Here is a 15,134-nt window from a genome sequence, read left to right as displayed (position 1 = left end):
GGATGGAGAGCACCAACGTCAGAGCTGTCTGGGGGCAGAAGGGACCATTCTGATGTGCAGGAGCTCAGACCAGCCAAACACGCCGAGAACTTCACTACAAACTAGAAGCAAAATGCCTGACTTTCAGCTGTGCTGAGCACCTACAACTTGTGTCCGAGCTGTAGGTGTTCGGTGCCTCCGAATATCAGGATGCTAATGTATTAATTACTATTACTGGGGTAAGAAAGCAGTGCAAATTACCCAGTGTCTCCCTGCCCCGTCTCAGCCAAGGGTGGCTCTGCCCATGAAAAAGGAGGGCAAGGGATTGCGGGCAGTGGGGAATCGCCCACCCCAGGAAGCAGAAAGAGCTCTGCACCCACCTTGTCTTGACATCACAGAGAAGGATTGAAGTTACTCTCAAATGGAGTTTCACTGGTTTCCTCACTCTTCCCATCCACCACAGAGGGGTCCTGGAAAAGCAGGAAGGAGCATGGATTCAGTGCCGCTCCAGAGAGCAGGGGCAAGCTCCTCATCCCAGCCCTTGGAACGCTCTAAGCTGCTCTCTAACAGAGCGGGAGGGAATGAGGAAGTTCAGTAACCAGCTGTGGTTCAGGGTATTAGGCCTGGCTTGAAATGCCACAGTCCCAGCCCCAGGGAAGGCACATGCCCACTGAGTTCCAAAGGTGTGTCAGGTATCAGAGGGGGGGCCGTGTTAGTGTGGATCTGTAAAAGCAGCAAAGAGTCCTGTGGCACCTTGTAGACTAACTGACGTTTTGGAGCATGAGCTTTCGTGGGTGAATACCCACTTCGTCGGATGCATGTCCCACTACTTGCATCCGACGAAGTGGATATTCACCCACGAAAGCTCATGCTCCCAAACGTCTGTTAGTCTATACGGTGCCACAGGATTCTTTGCTGCTTTTACAGATCCAGACTAACACGGCTACCCCTCTGATACTAGGACACTGAGATGACCCTGAGCAGTGGTACTCAATTGTATCCATATTGCCCCCTCCACTCCCTTCCACTTAGCTGGGATCTAAACAACCCCAAGTTGATAGCTCATGGTGGAATGGACTTTCAGACAGGTTGGGTGCTTAATCTGTGAGTGCAAGTTCAATAACTTGGTGCAAATCCATCCAAATAGCAATTTGCATGAGCAATTACCTGATGCATGCACAGGCCATTGTCTGAAAATCTGTCCTCACAGGGCCTCAATCTCCATTACAGAAGGGGAAACTAGCACCCATCTCTGCAAGAGCCTTTGAGATGAAAGGTGCTGCACAAGTGCAGAGCATCATTATATCGTAACAATCCTTCAGAAAGAGGAGGACAGGAACAGAGAGTCTAAAAATACATTTAGTTGGAGCAGGCAAGAGCAGTTCAGGTTCCCCAGCCTAGAAGGGAAATAAAGTTTGATCATCAAGAAGCTTTTCAGGGATAATGCTTGGGAGTTATTCTGGGCTATTTTTTTAAAAGTACATTTTTCCCATCTGTAAAATAAAATGTAAGAAATACCCAAAACCTGCGATTTCCACTGGGGATGGGAAGAATAGTTTCATTGTTAAAACAGGGCCATTTATGCGCAGTCTGTGCTGGCAAAGAAGTTGTCAGTGATATTAACCCTTCACATGAGTGCACCTGAAGTTCTTAATGGCTGTAGGTGAACAGTTACATAGAACCTGGTCCAGTATCTCATAGTTGAGAGAAGGACGAAAAGCGAGCCAGTGGCTGCTTCCCTGATCCTGGACAGGTTCTCTTTGAAAAGGCCGATCTTCAGAAAGACCCGGAAGTGTAATAACCAGACCGAGGTGAACAGAGGTTCTTTAAATACATTAGAGCAAAAGAAAGATGAAGGAAAGTGCAGGTCCTGTACTTAGTGAGGAAGGAGAGCGAATAACTGATGTCATCAAGACGACTGAGGATTTTAATGCCTATTTTACTTCAATCTTCACTAAAAAGGTTAACGGTGCCCAGATACTCCACACAATTAATATTAACAACAAGGGGGAAGCAATGAAAGCCAAAGCAGAGAAAGAACAGGTTAAAGAATATTTGGATAAGTTAGATATGTTCAGGTCAGCAGGGCTTGATTAAATTCATGCTAGGGTACTTAAGGGTCTGAAGTAATCTTGGAAACATTAGCAATTATCTTCAAGAACTCCTGGGGGATGGGTGAGGTCCCAGAAATTCAGAGAAGGGCAAATGTAGTGCCTATCTTTAAAAAGAGGAACAAAGAGGACCTGCAGATTTATAACCCAGTCAGCCTAACTTCAACACCTGGAAAGATACTGTCAATCAGTTTGTATGCAGCTAGAGGATATTAATAAAGGAGAAGGTTAAGAGGTGACATCTAAGTATCTTTATGAGGGAACAAATATTTGATAATGGGCTCGTCAATCTAGCAGAAAAGTATAACACAGTCCAATGGCTGGAAATTGAAGCTAGATAAATTCAGATTGAAAATAAATTATACATTTGTAATGGTGAGAGTAATTAACCACTGGAACAATTTAGCAAGGGTCGTGGTAGATTCTCCATCAATGACAATTTTTAAATCAAGACTGGATGTTTTTCTAAAAGCTCTGCTCTAGGGATTACTTGTGGAGTAGTTCTCTGGCCTGTGCTACCCAGGATGTCAGACTAGATGATCACAATGGTTCCTTCTGGCCTTGGAATCTATGAATCTTTAATAGGGTTCTAAGCAATACCCAGCATGGACTTGTCAAGAATAAATCATGCCAAACCAATCTAAATTTCCTTCTTTGACAGGGCTATCGGCCTAGGAAAGGAGGGGGAAGCAGTAAACATGATATATCTTGATTTTAGAAAGGCTTTTGACATAATCTTACAGACATTCACATAAACAAACTAGTGAAATGTGCTCAAGATGAAATTACTGTTAAGTGGGTCCATAACTGATTGAAAGACTAGAGTAGTTATCAATGAGTTGCTGTCAAAATGGGAGCGCACACCTAGTGCGGTCCCAGGGGGGCCAGTCCTGGGTACAGTACTATTCAATATTTTAATGAAAGACTTGGATAATGGAGTGGAGAGTATGCTTATAAAATCTGCAGATAACACCACGCTAGGAGGGGTTGCATTGCAAGAACGTTGGAGGACAGAATTAGAATTCAAAATGATCTTGACAAATTAGAGAATTGTTTTAAAATCATCAAGATCAAATTCAATAAAGACAAGTGCAAAGTAATTCACTTAGGAAGGAAAAACCAAATGCCCAATTTCAAAATGGGGAATACCTGGCTAGGTGGTAGTACTTCTGAAAAGGATATGGGTTTTTTGTGGATCATAAATTGAATACGAGCCAACAATGTGATTCAGTTGCAAAAAAGACTAATATAATTCTGGGATGTATTAACAAGACTGTTGTATGTAAGACATGGGAGGTCACTGTCCCACTCTATTCTGCACTGATGGGGCTCAGCTGGAGTACTGTGTTCAAATCTGGGAGCCATTTTTTAAGAAAGATACAGACGTATTGGAGAGAGACCAGAGGAGAGCTATAAAATGATAGAAAACCTGACCTATAAGGAAAGGTTAAAAAATCTGGGGATGTTTCATCTTGAGAAAAGAAGGCTGAGGGGAGATCTGATAACAGTCTTCAAATATGTTCAGGGCTGTTAGAAAGAGGACAGTGATCAATTGTTCTCAGTGTCCACTGATGGTAGGACAAGAAGTAATGGGCTTAATCTGCAGCAAGGGAAATTTAGAAAGTTTACCTAACTATAAGGATAGTTAAGCTCTGGAATAGGCTTCCAAGGGATCCCATCATGGGAGGTTTGTGAGACCAGGTTGGACAGAGACTTGTCAGGGATAACTCGATCCTGTCTCAGTGCAGGGGGCTGGATTTGATGACTTCTTGAGGTCCCTTCAAGCCCTACTTTTCCATAATTCTATTATTCTAACAGCTAGAGGATTGTTTCTGGCATTTGGAGAACTCTGCCTGCAAAAGTAAGTGCCCAGTGTGAAAATAGGGAAGACTAATATATGACCAGCGACGGGGGATGATTCCTGTGCACCAGCTAGCATTCTCTTCCCTTCCTACTTCTTCAGGGATTTATTGATGCAGCTTGGTCAGCAGCACTGTCTCCTCTGGAGCTAAAGGACACAAGTTACACCAGGTTTTGGAGTCAGACCCATCACAGCTGCTGCAGTGCAGTGGTCGGGTGGTGCTGAACTGGTCCCAGAGCCTTCCATGGGTAAGGCATTGAATGAAGATCCCACCCATCATGTTGACTATCCAGAAATTAAAGATTCCAAAACATTTCCTGAATAATAAAGGAAACCCCCCCCCCCCCCAGCACTTACATTTAGAGCTGGGAGACTAACAGGTTTTTCAGTTCACTGACAATGCCAAAAATTGGGGGGAGGGGAGGGATTATTTCAGGTCAAACAAGAAAAAATGTCCAAAATTTTCAGTGAATCAAAAAGTCCATAAAAAGATCATATCGGGTCAAACGAAACGTGTTTCTTCAACCCAAAATGACATGTTTCGTTTCAGTTTCAGGCTTCTTTAGAAACCTTTTGGTCTTGCTCCTTTATCGACATTAAAAGGCATTTCGAAACCAAAAATGTCATTTCAGACCAAAACCATGGAAACGTTTCATTTTGAAAACGCCCAAATCAAATGTGGATGATTTGGATTATTTTCGGGGTGGGAGGTGGGGGGGGAGGGAATTCCCGCCCCAACAATTGAGGTGAAACTGACACAAATGCTTCCTCGTTGCCAAATCCGCATTTTTCCCCCATTAAGAAAAACAAACCACCACGTGGATGGAAACTTGTTCCCAGCTCCCGTCCGGTTCTGGCGCTGGGTGTAAAACTCCCGGAGCGCTTCCCAGCCCCATACGCCCCGTGCAATCAGCGGACCCCAGCCGGAGTGACACCGGAGTGCCTCCAACTCGGGCTCTCACTGACCTGCCCGGAGCCAGATGCTCCAGCCGGTCCCCGCTCCGCGCTGCCTTTGGCGGGACTGGCACCGCACTCGCTTGGGCCAACCTCCGTCCTGGTCCCGGCGGAGCTGTCCGAGGTGCTGAGCGTCTCGGCTGGGCCGAAGCAAGCGGCTTCCTCGGTCTCCGCGGCTCCGCTGCCCTGGGCTGCGGATTGCGCCGGGCTCTCGAGGGCGTTTCCCCGGGGAGGACTTTGGAGGGCGAGACTTGGGGCGCTCGTTTGCCAGGCGCTGCTGGAGGCGGCAGCTTCTGCCCCGGCCCCCTGAGAGTCTGCAGCAGCCCCGCCCGGCCCAGCCGCATCCTCCTAAAAAGCAAACACCGGGGAGGGGAGGCGGTGAGAAAAGCTGGGGGTCGGGGGGTGGGGGAGGGATTTATCCCAGGTGCCTTGTCAACACGTGGGGGAGATGGGCCGAATGGCCTGCCTAGGTTATTTCCTTCTCGGACAACGTGTGCTGCTTCACAACGTCTCTGTAGGGCCCGCTGTCTTTAATGACCCCATCCATCCCTGGAACAAGCCTGGGCGGGGGGCAGGATGTCATTAATCCCGAGCTCCTCCACTCCCTCATCTCTGCAGCTCCTCTGTGAAGCACTCTCAGGATGGGGTAGGGTGGGTGGGTTAAGCTGGGGGGTGCAAACAGGTCTCAGGACAGTCAAGCACCAGGCTGCTCAATGGGGGTGGGGGTTCTGGTCTGGAGAAGATGAGGGCCATTGGCCTAGACCACCCGAACGGGGATTATATTACACACGTTGTCAAGTAGCAGAGGGGGAGCTGTGTTAGTCTGGATCTGTAAAAGCAGCAAAGAGTCTTGTGGCACCTTATAGACTAACAGGCGTTTTGCAGCATCCGACAAGGTGGGTATTCACCCACGAAAGCTCATGCTCCAAAACGTCTGTTAGTCTATAAGGTGCCACAGGACTCTTAGCTGCTATTACACATGTGCGCACTGCCATGTCACACACGCTTGGCTATGCATACACACCTCACTTGTATGTCATGCATGAGTGTGTATCTTTGGCTTTTTAGAGGACACTCCTACCACAGCAAGTGTGTGTCCCGGGTCCTTCCGCATCACTGTTATCGTGATCAGGAGAGTCCTGGAGCCATTACCTGCTGGGCAGTGCCCGGCTCATTCTCAGCTCCCTCCTTGCCAGCTGGGACATCCGACTCCGCAGCTTGAGTTGAACCAGGTAGTTTAGCCATGGCATCAGCTTCCCCAGCAGTCTCACTCTCAGCCTCCTTCAACATCAGGGCTTTTCCCTCGGCCTCCTCTCCCTTTCCATCCACAGGGACATTCAGAGCCTCCTCTCTGTCCTCACCGCTGGCCACTTGCCCTTCTGCCACAGACTCTGCTGTTGCACCTTCAGCATCCCCCCCCACAGCATCTTCCTCTCCTTCCTCTGCGCCTTCTTCGGACTCATCAACTGCAAGGATAATACACAGCCCTGGCAATGTGAAAGGGAGGCAGACAGCACCTAGTCCAGATGAGCACAGACACCTAGATTTCATAGACGCTGGCTGTCAGCAGAACTGTCAGCTGAGGAAGTCTCAGAGCAGGGAAACCCCAACCTCTATCGATTTACAGGGAAATAGGAGAATTACTGAAAATACATGGCGGTCCCTCCCCAGCATGAATGGACTCTGGGGAAGAACAACTCGAATGGGGATTCTGCTGAAGGGGAAGGAGCCGAGCTGGATTTCTGATCCCTTCTCAAAGGAACCTTGGGGTCAGAGTAAGCCGAGCTGGATTTCTGCACCCCGAATGGAATAGAGACTAGAACCCTGATGCAAAGCCCATTGGGGTGAATCGAAACATCTCCACTGAGCTCAGCGGGCTTTGGATTCAACCCTGGGTGCTTCTCCCTTAGGAGGACAAGGTTCCCCAACTGAACACAGCACAAAGGTACCACAAGGTGCTGGTTCTGTGGCATCTTACAGTGTCTCTCTCATTCTCTTTGCTCACCAGCTGTCTTGCTCCTTCCCTGTCTCTTTCCTTCACTCATTCATGAGAAATGCACCCAATGAACATAGCACTGCACCTCCAATGCGTCCATCCCAGGACACAGAGTGGAGAACCCCAAGGAGGCGGCTTCCAGAGGAGCAGCCACAGGCCTCTGGTAGGTGCAACAGGGACAAGTGTCCAATGCAAGGAAAAAGGCTCTCGGCTCCTCCCCGACAAAGACAGGACAACGGCTGGATTCTGACGCCCTTGCTGATATTCAGGAGTACACATTGTCCCACTGAAATCAGCCACCAGTGAAATGGACAAGGTGGCAGAACTGGGACACAAGTGATATTAGAATCAAGAAAAGAAGGAAGGTTTTTATACTGGTTGAAGTAGCCCCCGATACCACGGTGAATGGAGCATTGTGAACATACAGACAGACCAGCAAACCCTCCTCTCCAAGATTCCCATTTCTGACCAGCCTGGATCATTTCCTCTCACCTTTAATGAAGTCCAACTGATACAGCACCCGCTCCTCGGCATTGAAATCCACAGCATAGTGCTCCATATTGTCATAACCAGACTCCAGCGCCTCCACTTCACAGCTCTGGGTCACCTCGGAAATTCTGGGAAAGGAAATGAAGATACAACCCGAGATGATCCAGTCCCTCAGAGAAATTGGGGTCAGAATGTGAATGTAAAAATAAGGAGTTCTACTTACTTCTGTATGAGAACTTTGGCATTCTGAGTAGCCAGAAAAGGAGAAGAGAAGAAAGGTGAGATTATGGGAATAGAACTAAAATCAAGATAAAAACGTGGCGAGTGTGTGGACATTTGTGTGTGTGAGAGAGAGAGAGAGAGACACACACACACACACACACACACACACACACAGAACAGGTGGAGTTCCCACATAAGAACAGCCACACTGGGTCAGACCAAAGGTCCATCTAGCCCAGTATCCTGTCTTCTAACAGTGGCCAATGCCAGGGGGCCCAGAGGGAATGAACAGAACAGGGAATCATCAAGTGATTGATCCCCTGTTGCCCATTCCCAGCTTCTGACAAACAGAGGCTAGGGACACCATCCCTGCCCAGCCTGCTCCTTATAAAGGATACACACTGTGTATAAATCCAATACACCACATTTGGGGTTTGGCTTAATTGTGAACCCAAACAAGCACAAAGCCCAGCCCAAGTGCTCTCCTCAAGCCTGGCTGTTCTTAGGGTTTTCCCTACAGAAGCTATCGGCTCAAGGGCCTAGGTTTCCTCTGCCTTAAAAGTGGTGCCAACTCCTTATTCCAGAGCCACGCCTTCCTGGACTTGAAGGATCTCAAGCAAGTGGGTGACTCAAAGCTATCAAGGTGTTGGTGGGAAGGAAGATACGACTCCATTCCCATGGCACGGAGTTGCAAGTCTGCCTTGAAAAGCAATGATTGCTTGTATTTTAAAGTCAGTCTTGTCCTACTCATGACTTCCCCCTACCCTGTTCATCTCTTGACTCTGGGAAACAAAGCATACTGGTTCTCCTTGGCAATAGGAGACCCAAGGTTGAACGAGATGACGATGGCCACTCAGCCTCCTGCCACATTACCTGCACAAAGACGGCCATCTGCAGCTCCTCCATGGACTGCAACGCTGCATCCACCAGCTTGGAAGATGACTCAATGTGTTCACTGTATGACCTGGTGAGGGACTTCAGGTGCTGGGTCTTCTCCTCCTGTTCATAGGTGATCCTCTGCAGCATGATCTTCCTCCTCTCCTCCAGGATGGCATACATGCGGTCAAACTTCTCACACAGAGCTTGCTTCTGGGCCTTGCTGTTGTCCTGCTCGAAGGATGCAAACAGCACAGTCACCAGCTCAATTGACTTAGCTTAGACATAGGTTTGGACAGTTGATTCATGAGGTGAGGAGCCCGGGCTGAATATACTTTTTCATTAGTAATATTGGATCATCTGACATTTGCATTGAGCATTTTAAAAAATGGATTCCAATGCCCCCCAAAGCTATATAGGAAGAAGCATGATTTCGTAATTAAAGCAAAGATCTGGGTAGAGCGGAGTGAAAACTGGAATTTCCATCCCGTGGAAAATTCTGATATTTTGACCTTTGTTTTAGTTGGGATGAAGTTGAAATCTCAAAAAAAAAATTCACCCAATGAAACATTCCAAAAAATGCCAGTTTGGAAACATCATTTCTGGAGTTCATTTCCTGTGCCACAGTCAAGTGACTCCCATAATGGACTATGCTGATCAGTCAGCTGAGATCAACATGCATCATGGGAGATGCAGTCCAGACAAGGAGCCTGCCCCATATGAGAGAATGGGAGCACAAAACACCCAAACTACATCTCACATGAGACTCCACAGTTCTACAGGCAAATACAGTCTCATGTTGGACTGACTCAAAATGAAATGTTTCAGGTCAGCTCACCAAACCAAAATATTTCAAGCTGGGCTGAGTGAAAGCAAAATGAAGTATTTCATATCCTTTATCCCAATGGAAAATTTAAAATATCGAGCAAACACAAAAATCAGCAAAGACCTTTGACTTTGCTGAAACTACAGGTCATTTTGACAAAAAAAAACTCCTGAGCAGCTTAGCTGTGGGAGTCAGGACTCCATGGCTCTAATCCCAGATCCAGCACTGTGTGATCAAGATGCATCCCCACTGCTTCCCAGCTTCCCAACTGTAAAAGGGGATAAGGAACTTCTCCACCTCACAGGGAGGTTGGGAGCCTTAATTCATTATTGCCAGTAGAGCCCTTTGGCAGCCTCAGATGGAAGGTACCTTAGAACGATATCTTAGGCACTTGGGCACTGAAATGCAGCCCCGCAGCCAGCCAGAGAAACATCACTCATTTTATCACAGTGCAAAGAAAAAAAACTATTAGGACATAACAGCAACCTCCTGTCATGGAACGTCCATGCAGAGCAGACCGGGACTTTGGCTTTCCAGGTCGTCTTCAAATGCAGCAAACTAAAGGAAAAATGCATCCGTGCCAACAGCAGGAGCTTCCAAGCTATCTGGGCCTAAAGAGCTGCCCCTCTCTGAGCTCAGAACTGTTTTATGGGGCTCCCCCTCCCCAAAAAGGATCCCGAGAACCTGCATGCAGTACCTCAATGTTCCTGCATGTGCCTTGCAAGTTATCAATGAAGGCCTGGATTCTGTCATTGGTGGCCACCAGGGCTCCAATCCCATCTGTCAGCGCAGACTGTGGGGGAGAGAGAGTGCTCAGATCATTTACCATTCAGCACCGAGAACATGGCCAGCAACGCACAAGACACCGGGAGAAGATGACCCAGGCTCCAAAGAGCCTGCTGCTGCGACAGACCATTCCCTCGTTCACTACCACCCTGGTTCCCAGCACAGGTGTCTGATGTGGTGGAAGGCAAGCGTCACATTTTCAGAGACAAGAGGGAATGGCTTCATACTGTCACCATTTGTGTAGTGTTCCCAAGCACCTCTTCCAGGGGGTGCTGGATAAATAAGACATCAGTATCTTCCCACCCCACCCCAAGACCCATCTAAGTCTCTGTACATCTGCTGACAGCACCACCCCCCAAAAAAACCACACAGTCTGGCTTTGAATTTCTCTCACCAAGTGCAAGTTAGAGTGTAGGATGGGAATCAGGAGACACACAGCATCCTGACCCCAGTGTGACCTTGAGGAAGTCATGGTCTTACCTCCATACCTCAGCTTCTCCATCTGTTAGGAGGAGATAACATGTGCCTGATGGGTGCTGTGAGCCTTAATTAATGAGCATAAAAGTCGTTGAGTCCTTAGGTGGACAGTGCTGGCATACTGTGTGCACCATCTCCCTACCCCCTCCATGCCCCCAGGAACCTCTGGTCTAGCTTGTTGCATGTTCTGTATAGTCCCTGTGTACTAGTGGAGTGAATGAACAGTAACACTGAACTCAGCACCTGAAGCTTCTGAACAGTTCTCTAGTGGACAGGACCTACAGTGGATGCAGTGGGAGAGCTGCTGGTACATAGGCATCATTTTAAACCTTCATTTTGTCTAGGAGCCTCACAGCAGAGCCTGGAGTGGATAAAAGTCTGCGCTCTGTAAGAACGAGATGCCCAACGTTCTCCCCTCCAACCTGGTACCTGGATCATTGCTACCAGGCACCCCTGTGAGCAAATGCCAAGGAGAGGCCAACCTTCTGTTTCATGTAGATGTCGGACAGGGGAGCTACTTCACACCCCTTGTGCTCCCCGAAGACCTTGCAGAGGGAGCAGGTGGGCACCCCGCACGTCATGCAGTAGATGTTGATCTTTTCTTCCTCATGCTCTTCGCAGCTGGGGTGTTCTGTCTTTAACAGAGGTCTGGAGCTAAACGGGGGGAGAGGGCATGGGAGAGAGAGGCAGAACGGTGGAAAGTCAAGATGGGGTTTTATTTTTTCTTCCCCCTACCAGTGCCAAGACCTGAAGCCCAATAGGGTAGATGCTACATGCTGAGAAGTCAGTACTGAGACCCAGGCTCCAGCGCAGAGGTGGACAAACTATGGCCCGCAAACCACATCCGGCCCATGGGACTGTGCTGCCCGGCCCTTGCGCTCCCAGCTGGGGATGCTAGCCCCCGGCCACTCCTCCGCAGCCTCACCGGCGCACGGGCAGCGCTCTGGGTGGCGGGGTTGCACACTCCTGCAATGCAGCAGCGTGTCTGGCTACAGTGAGAGGAGTGGCTCCAGACATGCTTCTTGGAGCAGCATGGTAAGGGGACCGGGGCTGGGGGGTTGGATATGGGGTAGGGGGTTCCAGGGGACAGGGAGTAGGGGTGGTTGGATGGTGCAGAGGTTCAGGGGACAGGGGGATTGGATATGGGGTGGGGTCCCGGGGCACATCCCAAGAGGGGGTGGTCAGGGGAGAAGGAGCCAGGGGGGGTTGGATGGGTCAGGGTTCTGAGGATGGCAGTCAGGAGGGGGGAAGTGGGAGGGGTCAGATGGGGACGGGGGCCAGGCTGTTTGGGGAGGCACAGACTTCCCTACCCGGCCCTCCATACAGTTTCACACCCCAACGTGGCCCTCGGGCCAAAAAGTTTGCCCAGCCCTGCTCCAGGGCAATGGAAACCAACCAGCTGCAAAGCCAGGTGAGCAGTGCCTCTGCTAGGAGTTCTGCACTGGTGTTAGCACCAAAGAGGCTCTCCTCATTTCTGTCCTACCAAAATCAGCAGGAACAGGAAATGAACAAGTGGACGGAAGGAGGTCCAGAGATCTGGGTTCTGCTCCCAGCCCACAACTGAGGGCCTGTCACTTCCCACTCTGTGCCCCTCTCAGCCTTGGTCTGTCTTGTCTCCTCACGCTGTAAGCTCTTTGGGGCAGGGACTGTCTTGCACGATGCATACGTACACCAATGGGGCACTTGCATAAATGACAGTTTCTTACCCCACCAATCTATCCCATCAGCTCCGCTGATGTTAGTAAGGAAGCTTCCCCCACTTTTACACTTCTGCTAGCCCTGCAGAGTCAACCCAGCTGAGAGCAGGGAGCAGGTTCTATTCCTGCTCATGGGTCATCAACAGAATTGTTTGCTACGTTCTACTTGCAGATGTGCAAATGCCCCGGAGGCAAAGGTACTATAGAAAGCAGTTTGGCCTGTAAGACCTTTAGTACGAGGTGATGATGCATGAAAAGGAAAGACCCCCCGTTTTCCTCTCAGATCCCACAGTAAGTTAACAGTTAGAAAAACTCTTTTTTTGACTTATAAAGTGGACACATTTGATCTGGAGTTGCCATCTCATTTACACAGTGGCAGAGTCGAGTCTGTTGTTATCTATGGAAGCAAAGCTCTTATGCAGGAGACATTGATTAAAGAAAACAGTGACAACTATAGACACAACCAGGCTTCCACAGAGGTTGGTTTTTAGCTTTGATTTCTTTCTTTACCAGGGACCGGAACCTGTCTGGAACATTATACAGTACACAGAGACCTCTAATGGCTGAATAATATTTTGCAAGGAGACACATGACAGAGTGTGCAGTGATTCTCTCTCTCTCTCTCACACACACACACACACACACACACACACACTGAACGTGTTGGGACACCTTGCTGACTCCTGTTTGTAAATATCAATGATGTTCTCCACTAGTAGATTCCTCTGCAGGCCATAGACACCATGCCTGTCCAGGACCACTTCATGGCGACAGGATGGACAGCGAAAGCGGCCTGCAGAGCCCAAGGTTGTCCCACGAGACTGAAACACAAAAAGGATCTTCATTAGATGCGGCTACAGGTGGGTTGCTCAGCCAGCCACAGACTGGTTTGATAGGAATCACATGACCTGAAGCACACTGCAAACCTGTCACATAGGAAGCAAAGTGAGAAGAGCGTGTACTTTTAAAGGGAGGGATTGCAGTGCAGTAGCTAAGTGTAAACACAAGATATTTAATAGCCCAAAGGCAGGTGATGAAAATCCCCCAGGACAACAGAAGGATTGGAATAAGAATATGCATAACCCCTCAGCTATGCTGAGCCATCTGCACATGACTCAAGAAGATCATTCTGGTACTGCTACCAGAAAGAAAACCTTCTCTTGAAATGTTAAGTTATTCCACTCAGCTCTTCTCAGTTAATTTCAACCAAATAAGGAATTAGCCCTTCAAAGTCAGTGGTGATCAGCAGCAAAGAGCCATGAAGGAGTTAAAAGCTATTAAAACTTCAGGGTGAATCATCACCATACCCAACATTCCTGCATGCTGTGATGTGAGAACATTAACACTTTATGCTGAGAGAGATCCTGATCCAATGGCCCAAGCACAGGATTAAGAGCATATACATTGCGATCATAGCTCAGACAGACTCCCAGCATAGCCTTGTGCATGTCACTTCACCCATCAGTGACTCCATCTTCCCATCTGTAAAATGGAGACAGTCAGACAGACCTGGCTCAGGTGTGGTGGTGCTTCTTAATAAAATGCCATGTGTTGTTATGAATGCCCAGATTGCCAAAGAAAATGTATTACTGAGCTGCCAACGTGCCAGCCCATTCCTTATGAACACACTAGAATAGTTTCTCCTAACACGATTGGCATCAGCAGCCCCTCATGTCTGTTGACAGCTCATCCACATTTCTCGCTCTTGTGCATAAAGACATTGCCTGTCTTTTGGGGAAACTTTAGTCATTTTGTCAGAGGCCAGGTAAGCACAAACTTCTCTACAACACTGCTAGGTGTGTGTTATAACTGCCTAGAGCAGACAACCATCATAGCTACTACTAGATCTCCTCTTTATATTCTCTTGCCCTAGAAATGGAGCACTTGGCATTTAGGTACATTTAAAAAGGACATTGGTCCCTGAGCAGGGGAATCAGATGCATGAGTAACACTAGCTGGGTCCCTCCCAATTTTCTGCTCAAGCTTTCTATACATTAACTTTATAAAAAGAAGCTATTCCTTGTTTGGGGGCGGGGGGTGCAGGATGGGGAAACATGGGACAGATGTAAAAGGATGGTCTTGTCGTCAAGGCACTTGACTGGAACTCAGATGATCGGCATTCTAGTCGTGGCATCACACAGGCTCCCGGTGTGACCTTGGCCAATTCATTTCACCTCTCTGCCACCGCTCCCCATCTGTGAACAGGGGATTGTTCACTCCTACCTCACAGCAGACTAGGCTGTTCAAATCATTAATGTTTCTGAGGCTCCCAGGTCCCTTAACAGAGGGAACTAACACGGCCCTGACCAGCGGGAAAGGAGTTCAGTGGATTAATTTCCTTTCCTGAGAGGATTGTGTGTGGAAATTTAGCAGAAGCTGGAAAGGGTTGATGAAGAGGACAATTTGGGGGCACTCTCCTTTCCTATCCAATTGATCAATCCATATTCGAACCGTGTGATCTCTTCCTGCCTACTTAGAAACACAGACGCAGGACCCTGCAGTATCACTTGGATTAAATAAATGAAAAAACCTCCCCCCCGGAGCAGAAGGCTGCAACTGGGATTACTCACCTGAAATATGTCATTTGCACATTTCCGGCACAGGTTGTGCTGACAAGGCAGGATTACCACAGGTTTGGTGAACATCTCCAAGCAAATGGGGCATATGAGCTGCCTCTCCAGGCTGTCGATGGGGTGATCCCTCCGATAGGAGTTGTATTCCATTTGAATAGACATGACAAGAAAGCCAATGCAGCCCTCGACTCTCCCTGCTCTCCCAAACCCAGCAGCACTCAAGCAACAGAACAAGGAAGCACCGAGGAAGAGCACAGGAAGGTATGGAAGGGGAAAGCAGCCTGCCA

At 48.5% G+C, this 15,134-nt stretch overlaps 1 protein-coding gene across 1 annotated transcript; it reads right to left on the bottom strand.

The window, feature by feature from the left end:
- Positions 1–371: 371 nt before the first annotated feature.
- Positions 372–15,009, bottom strand: LOC123348286 (tripartite motif-containing protein 54-like). Its single transcript, XM_044985798.1, has 11 exons — positions 14,829–15,009; positions 14,558–14,565; positions 12,947–13,095; positions 11,060–11,225; positions 10,012–10,107; positions 8,486–8,719; positions 7,614–7,636; positions 7,394–7,518; positions 6,058–6,371; positions 4,918–5,253; positions 372–449 (listed from the first exon to the last, which is right to left on the bottom strand). The coding sequence occupies exons 1-11, from the start codon at positions 15,007–15,009 to the stop codon at positions 372–374; spliced, it is 1,710 nt and encodes a 569-aa protein (XP_044841733.1).
- Between the last annotated feature and the right edge of the window lie 125 nt (positions 15,010–15,134).

This window comes from Mauremys mutica, chromosome 13 (assembly GCF_020497125.1).
Source record: "Mauremys mutica isolate MM-2020 ecotype Southern chromosome 13, ASM2049712v1, whole genome shotgun sequence".
NCBI classification, from domain to species: Eukaryota; Metazoa; Chordata; order Testudines; family Geoemydidae; genus Mauremys; species Mauremys mutica.
The sequence above is the reverse complement of the archived record's forward strand: the minus strand, read 5'-3'. Positions and strand labels throughout refer to the sequence as shown.